At 42.8% G+C, this 8,455-nt stretch overlaps 1 protein-coding gene across 1 annotated transcript in view; it reads left to right on the forward strand.

The window, feature by feature from the left end:
- The window catches only part of LOC121568160 (FRAS1-related extracellular matrix protein 2-like), a 108,213-nt gene extending 100,414 nt beyond the window's left edge, over positions 1 to 7,799 (forward strand). The window contains exons 20-26 of the mRNA XM_045220365.1: positions 235 to 339; positions 2,180 to 2,307; positions 2,553 to 2,687; positions 3,164 to 3,290; positions 4,614 to 4,801; positions 4,991 to 5,137; positions 5,578 to 7,799. Of these exons, the coding sequence (XP_045076300.1) occupies positions 235 to 339; positions 2,180 to 2,307; positions 2,553 to 2,687; positions 3,164 to 3,290; positions 4,614 to 4,801; positions 4,991 to 5,137; positions 5,578 to 6,183 (1,436 nt within the window). The 3' untranslated portion in view covers positions 6,184 to 7,799. The remainder of the gene's footprint in view (positions 1 to 234; positions 340 to 2,179; positions 2,308 to 2,552; positions 2,688 to 3,163; positions 3,291 to 4,613; positions 4,802 to 4,990; positions 5,138 to 5,577) is intronic.
- The last annotated feature ends 656 nt before the right edge of the window (positions 7,800 to 8,455 follow it).

The raw sequence follows: 8,455 nt of genomic DNA on the forward strand, positions 1-8,455 counted from the left end.
ATACAACACTGTCTGGTGTACTTTGAGCACAGATGATATGGTTATGTTAATTTTTCTACAGCAATGAATGAGGATGTGTTAGCTTGGTGTGACAGTTTAGCTTGGTGTGACAGTGAGACCAACGGGTTGCATTCTGCAGCTGCCCTTCACCGCACCTTCCTCAGTGGGTGTGCTATAATAGTAGGGATGTGTTAGTTCAGTGTGACAGGGAGACTGACTGGCTGTATTCTGTAGGAGCCCTGTACCCCACCAGTATGCGTATCAACGAACAGGGTCGTCTGGTGGTCAACTTCAAAACAGAGGCTCGATTCAGAGGACTGTTTGTCATATCACACTCTGGTATGTTCACATTATCTACTCTTTTCATACAGTACATCCATGGGCTTGAACTAGTAGTGTCTCAGAGTGATCTTATTCATTGTGATGTAAAAGACAAAACTGATCCTAAGTCAGCACTCCTACTCTGACACGCTTGAAACTGTACATACAGTGGCTTGCAAAAGTATTCACCCCCCTTTGCATTTAAAATATTTTGTTGCCTTACAACCTGGAATTAAAATGGATTTTTTGGGGTTTGTATCATTTGATTTACACAACATGCCTACCACTTTGAAGATGCAAAATATTTTTGTGTGTGAAACAAACAAGAAATAAGAAAAAAAACTTGAGCGTGCATAACTATTCAATCCCCCAAAGTCAATACTTTGTAGAGCCACCTTTTGCAGCAATTACAGCTGCAAGTCTCTTGGGGTATGTCTCTATAAGCTTGGCACATGTAGCCACTGGGATTTTTGCCCATTCTTCAAGGCAAAACTGCTCCAGCTCCTTCAAGTTGGATGGGTTCCGCTGGTGTACAGCAATCTTTAAGTCATACCACAGATTCTCAATTGGATTGAGGTCTGGGCTTTGACTAGGCCATTCCAAGACATTTAAATGTTTCCATTTAAACCACTCGAGTGTTGCTTTAGCAGTATGCTTAGGGTCATTGTCCTGCTGGAAGGTGAACCTCCGTCCCAGTCTCAAATCTCTGGAAGACTGAAACAGGTTTCCCTCAAGAATTTCCCTGTATTTAGCGCCATCCATCATTCCTTCAATTCTGACCAGTTTCCCAGTCCCTGTCGATGAAAAACATCCCCACAGCATGATGCTGCCACCACCATGCTTCACTGTGGGGATGGTGTTCTCGGGGTGATGAGAGGTGTTGGGTTTGCGCCAGACATAGTGTTTTCCTTGATGGCCAAAAAGCTAAATTTTAGTCTCATCTGACCAGAGTACCTTCTTCCATATGTTTGGGTAGTCTCCCACATGCCTTTTGGCGAACACCAAACATGTTTGCTTATTTTTTTCTTTAAGCAATGTTTTATTTCTGGCCACTCTTCCGTAAAGCCCAGCTCTGTGGAGAGTACGGCTTAAAGTGGTCCTATGGACAGATACTCCAATCTCCGCTGTGGAGCTTTGCAGCTCCTTTAGGGTTATCTTTGGTCTCTTTCTTGCCTCTCTGATTAATGCCCTCCTTGCCTGGTCTGTGAGTTTTGGTGGGCGGCCCTCTCTTGGCAGGTTTGTTGTGGTGCCATATTCTTTAAATTTTTTAATAATGGATTTAATGGTGACCGTGGGATATTCAAAGTTTCAGATATTTTTTTATAACCCAACCCTGATCTGTACTTCTCCACAACTTTGTCCCTGACCTGTTTGGAGAGCTCCTTGGTCTTCATGGTGCCGCTTGCTTGGTGGTGCCCCTTGCTTAGTGGTGTTGCAGACTCTGGGTCCTTTCAGAACAGGTGTATATATACTGAGATCATGTCACAGATAATGTTACACTTAGATTGCACACAGGTGGACTTTATTTAACTAATTATGTGACTTCTGGAAGTAATTCGTTGCACCAGATCTTATTTAGGGGCTTCATAGCAAAGGGGGTGAATACATATGCACGCACCACTTTTCCGTTATTTATTTCTTCGAATTTTTTGAAACAAGTTATTTTTTTCATTTCACTTCACCAATTTGGACTATTTTGTGTAAGTCCATTACATGAAATCCAAATAAAAATCCATTTAAATTACAGATTGTAATGCAACAAAATAGGAAAAACGCCAAGGGGGATGAATACTTTTGCAAGGCACTGTATTCCGCTTCAGTTCTGTATAAACCTAGTCTTACCTGTGTCTGTACCCAGCGTCCTCTCTGTCGTCCATGGTGATGTGTGCGGATCACCCTGGGGTGACCTTTAATCTCAGCCTGGTGAGGAGCGAGCCCACCTACAACCAGCCCATGCAGCAGTGGACCTTCACATCAGACTTCGCTGTGAGGACAACATCTTATTTTCTTCTATATTTAATACTGTGTTATCAATATATTTCATATCATCTTTATTTCTTTATTTCTTTATCTGCTAACGCTGTCTTTAGTGTAAAGACTTGGGAGTAGCATATAGCATTTACAAGATTTCTTTCTTAAGTCGTAGTGTGTTATCGGCACTGGTGTAACCTGATTAAATAAAGTTTTAACCCGAGGTAAATAATTGTGTCTTACTCCCCTCTGTCTCCCAGGTGCGTGACTACTCAGGTACCTACACGATGAAGCTGCTGCCCTGTACCTCTCCTCCCAGTCTAGAGTACTCCCTGCCTCCTGTCTGTAACCCCAGAGAACCTGTCACCTTCGACCTGGACATACGCTTCCAGCAGGTCAGATCACCCTAGGATAACTACACTATAGGTGCTATCTAGAACCTTAAAGGGTTCTTCGGCTTTAGCCATAGGAGAACCCTTTGAATAACCATTTTTGGTTGCAGGTAGAACCCTTTTGGGTTCCATGTAGAACCCTATGTAGAAAGGGTTCTACATGGAACCCAGAAGGGTTCTACCTGGAACCAAAAAGGCTTCTACCTGGAATCAAAAAGGGTTTTCCCACGGGGACAGCCGAATAACCCTTTTGGAACCCTTTTTCTAAGAGTGTACATCAATATCATATTATTAAAAGTGTCTGTGAGATGACAATCTTTGAATGTACACAGAGATCTACTCTAGTGGGAAACAGCTTGAGGGGTGTTGTCTGATTGTAACACTGTGATTGGTCTCTGTTCTCAGATGGTAACACTGAATGGTGTGTGTTTTCCTATACTAAGATGGTAAAACTTTGTACTGTGTGTGTCCTATCCCAGGTGAGTGACCCGGTTGCGGCTGAGTTCAGTCTGAACACACAGATGTTGCTGCTTTCTAAGAGAACTCTGTGGCTGTCTGACGGATCCATGGGCTTCGGACAGGAGAGCGACACCGCATTCTCACAAGGTACTGTAACGCTACAAACAAACACAGCCTTCTTACAGGGTCATTTATCAATCAATGAATCAATCACTCACCTTATAGAAATCAGTGGCGGTCGGTGCCGTTTAAGATATGAGCCTTCTTTCTATTACAGCATATTGGATGACTGTCATTCATATTCGATTCACCCAGCTTAATGTAACATGGAAAGGTTTAGGCTACTACGTGATACTCCATGTACCATCATGAGGTTGCTACAACCTAGCCTATGAATGAAAGTTTACAATGTAGGTGCACAGGTCGAGAGAACATTTTGAGTAATCAAGGTGACAGACAGTGACACATTCAATACTGCCTTGCACACGTTTGCCTGCATCTAGCTGATCTAGTGTGTAATCATTAGTCCAACAGTTGCAAAAGAGAGTTTCTTTTGGACAATTTCAGGTGTGTTTATCCACATTTCGTTCCGTTTGCTTCCATTTAAGAAACGTTTTCAACAAAATCTACGGAATGAATACACACCTGATCACACGCAAACACAGTTCACTTTCATAGCAGCCACATACAAACAGCATAATCACTTTGCTCGTCGTATATATAATTCCATTCCATCTATCTACTTGCTCTCCTCCTCTTACCTTTTCTCCTTTGCTTGTGGACTTCAGTGCACAACACATCTGGTGTCTGTGACCAGGCGAAATAACCTTTCCAAGCCTAACCTTCATATCATGACCGCTAACCGCTACACACAGCCTACATCGTTGTCACCATATTAGCTAACATCATAGTCAACATAGCTACTAGAACTAACGCGTTACTAAACCGCTATAATCATGCTGTACAGTGTACAGTCAGCAAGCAGTTTAGCAGTTACACCGGCGGGACCCGGTGGCAATAAATTAACAAAACCAAAAGCTTACCTTGACTTGGAAGAGTTCCAGTGTTGGATAGCCATAGCCAGCTATCTAACATAGCATCCCTCTCTGTTTGAGCCGGGTGTTTGAGTAGGCTAAACTAGCTAGCTGCATTTGCTAGCTAAGTATGTGAACGTGAAAGTGGAGAAAAAAAATACTACGAAATATAGCTAATTCTCTCTCTCTCTTGCTCCTCCTTAATTCTTTCAGAAATGTGTTTGTTCAAAACTGTTAAACTATTGTCTTTCTCTCTTTCACAGTCTTCTCACTTCTCACACACACCACCTTCTCATGGGTCCTGATCAGAAGTAGTGCACTACATAGGGAATAGGGTGCTATTTGGGATGGAGGTAGCCCCATTGACTATCTGATTGATTGATTGATTGATTTATTTATTTATTACTGTATTAACCCAAACCTAATCTCCTCCCAGGTGATATGATCTATGGCAGAGTGATGGTGGACCCAGTTCAGAACCTGGGAGATTCCTTTATCTGTAACATAGAGAAGGTGTTCCTGTGCACTGGTGCGGATGGATACGTACCCAAGTACAACCCCAACAACAATGAGTACGGCTGTCTGGCTGATGCTCCGTCGCTGCTTTACAGATTCAAAATCATCGTAAGTACAGTACAGTACAGTACAGGGCCTATAGTGCTCTGGTCAAAAGTAGTGCAATATCTGGGGAATAGTGTGTCATTTGGGATGCAGACAAGGATGTAGTACAGGGTAAATGCACATGAATATCCTAAACACCTTTACCAATGTTGGTACAGTATTTACTAGTGTTTCCCTCTCCTCCCCCTCCAGGATAAGGCCCAGCCAGAGACCCAGGCCAGGTCGTTTGGTAACGTGGGGTTCAGGGCTCTGCTGGCTGTAGACGACCCTCAGGCCCTGGCCCTGGTCAGACAGCCTGGATCTGACGGCTTCAGCATGGACTCTACAGCACTGTTCCAAGTACGTCTCCCTGACCCCTACGCTACATAACACAGAAGAGTGGAGAAGGAACATCCCTGTCTTATTCCTATTTCTAACACTCTCTTTCACTGCTTTAAAGCTAGAATCATAAATGAATTATATATACCCATTGATTATTGACGAATATAACTTATAAATGCCTTAGGAGCTTAGTTCAACTATCGTACCTCAAAACATGGTAAAAACTATAATTTTGATATCATGGATGGTCAGTCCTTGCATCCATAGCTCTGTCAATGAATTTGAGAGTGGTTACATTTCTCCAGGCCCATCCCTCAGCTTTTTACCAAAACAGAGGCGGGGTGTCGCTTGTTATTGTTTCTATTAATGACTCTAGCTTTAATGACCAGGAATTGTTCCTGTCATGGTCAGGTAAACTTCCCAGCCCTCATGACTAACCCTGTTCCTCTGGTGTCCAGGTGTCAGCAGGGAGAGAGTGGTTCATCCACACCATCTATACCGTCCGCTCCAGAGAGAACGCCAACAGGGGCATCGGGAAGAGGAGTCTGGAGTACCACACACTCACCCAGCACAGCAGGATGGTTACAGGAGGCCACTCCCTGACCCAACACAGCAGCATGGACAGAGAAACCCAGCATCAAACTATGGCTGCAAGAGGACCGTCAATGTCCCAGTCCCAGTCTCGCTCCAGGCGGTCAGCAAACGGGGTGCCAGACCTGACAGAGGACATCGGCCTGGACAACAACCGAGGCACCAACATTCTCCATATCACACTGGACCTCAGCCGCCAGCGCCGCACCAGCCCCGACCAGGAGGTCCTCACTCAGGGTATGGTGCCCAGGGAGCTGAACCTTCCTGCGGAGAGTGAGGATGGCTTGGTCCTGATCATAGGTATCCTGGTGGGCCTCCTCCTCACCATCCTCATCATCATCGTCATAGTGCTAACCGTACGGTCCAGACAAGAGAAGAAGAAGATGGAGGTTCCCACGACAACGTCATGCTCCACTGAGCCCATGGTGACATCAGGGTTCACTAGCGGTGGCTTGGACAGCTCAGAGGTCTGACGGACAGACTTCCTTCGACATAACCACTGAGACAGACAGACAGACTGATGAACGGATATTCTCCACAGAAAAAAACCCACTTACAGATGTTTTGTTTTTTAATGTTATTTTTTTGCAAGTGCCTCATATTTTTTACATTGGGACATAAATAGAGGGAAGGGACAACTGACAACGAGAGCTTTGGTTACATACAAAAACCTACTTGAAATCCTGCAGTCCTTCTGCTCTGCTGTAGGGGAGACCATAGAGGTAAAACAATCTCTATGGGGAGACTTCCCCATCTAGGGCAGGATCTGTAACCTGTTCTGTTCAAGGCACTTGCTAGCGTTCATTATTGCTTTGTTTTATGATGTCACACTTGATCCCAAAATTTTTTGTGATTTGTCCAAAGGTGCTAAAGCAGCAGATGCCTCTGTCCTGTAGGATGGATGGTGGTCCAGTGAGTTGGTAAAAGGACATGTAGCAGGGCTATTCAACTCCAGGCCTGTAGGGCAGTAGTAATGCTGGTTGTCTTTTCTACCTGGTAGTTAATTGATTGATTGATTAATGTCACTGATTGGCCAGAGAGTCCCAGGATGTAATCAGTTCCTGGTTAGAAGGAAAGAATGAAAACCAGAGTTGAATACCGGTATTCCTGATATTCAGTATTCAGTATGATCGCAAAGTTGTCATAGAACTGTCATAGTTGTTAACGTGTATGTTTGTTATCCCGTGTCAAGCCACTGTCAATAGTCTGCTAACACTGGGAATATGTCCTACTGTAATGTCCTACTGTAGCTCTCTGTCAGACCTGGGTTCAAACACTATTTGAAATCTTTCAAATATATTTGCTTTAGCCTGCCTGGACTGCCGGGTGGGACTTTTATATTGGTTCCACTGCAACAGGCAAGGTCAATTGATCACAGCATTAGTATTTTACATGATTTAAAATAGTATTTGAACCCAGGTCTGCTCTCTATACTGAAGTATGGAGACTGATTCATGTTGAAGTTCTACAGGTGCCTAAGAATCCACTGGATGTTATAATGTAGGATGCGTCCCAAATGGCACCCTATTCCCTATTTTGCACTATAAGTGGTGCACTATATAGGGAATAGGGTGTCATTTGGGATGCACACTTAGATTGTCTCTATCACATGGTTATTCTATTTGTTTTGTATGTATTAATGGTTATATCATTTGTGCCTGCTTTTGATTAGTATTTTTATTTTTTATTTTTTACTTGGGTAATAATGTGTAAAGCAGGTTTTCGGTGAAATTGTTGGGGAAAATGTGTCTAATCTACTTTAGCTAATTCAGACTCAATTATATGTTTATCTATCCAATAGTCCTAAAATCATGGTTGTAGTGACTTTTTATGGGTCTGTCCCAAATGGCACCCTATTCCCTATTTAGTGCACTACTTTTGATCAGAGCCCGTAAGGAATTAAGGTGTGATATAGGGAATAGGGTGCCATTTTGGACACATCCTATATCAGTGTGGTCCTGTATTTGAATACATACAGTACAGCACTGAATTGAATCTAATGAGAAAAGGTATATCCTGTAGGGGAGAGTGGGGTAAGTTGAGCCATTTTTTACATTCAGCATCACTCCATCAAGGGAAATATAGTATTCTTTCTAACAAAGATATCTACATATGTTTCAGGATGTTGTGTATCCCTGAAAATAATCAGAATTTATGTAAACATTACAGTTTTGAAAACATAGCTTGTCCAAAAAAATCTTGGCATGACTTGGCACGACTTACACAGTTCTGTACTGAATGAAATATTGCCACTACCTTTTTAAAACCATGTCTGTCTTTACTTCCCAAACACAATTCAACACAATCACTTTTTTGTCTTTTTAACAAATACTTTTTTTTACACTTTAAACATAGGCCAGGCCTTGTTTTTACCTCATAGCCCTCATATCCCAGCCTTGCATTATACCTGGGAAGAAAACATTTACTCAACTTACCCCAAGGCAAACAGTTTGACTATATTAGCCCACACAGCTACAAGGATGCACTTTCATGCTAGGTTTAGGACCTCATATTGAAGCTTATAGAGACCCCAACTTATGTATAGAACATTTTTACAATTATCTACTTTGGTTTAGATACAAGCATCATGAAACCTCTTAACACAATAAATTCATTTGACTTGGTGAAAATATAGGGGGCCGTGGTCAAAAGTAGTGTACGATATCGAGAATTGGGGGCCATTTGGGACTCAGACCAGAATATGTTTTATCAGAATGCAGTTAAAGGGAAAACCAACTATGACCT

The sequence above is a fragment of the Coregonus clupeaformis genome, chromosome 6 (genome assembly GCF_020615455.1).
Source record: "Coregonus clupeaformis isolate EN_2021a chromosome 6, ASM2061545v1, whole genome shotgun sequence".
In the NCBI taxonomy this organism is placed as follows: Eukaryota; Metazoa; Chordata; class Actinopteri; order Salmoniformes; family Salmonidae; genus Coregonus; species Coregonus clupeaformis.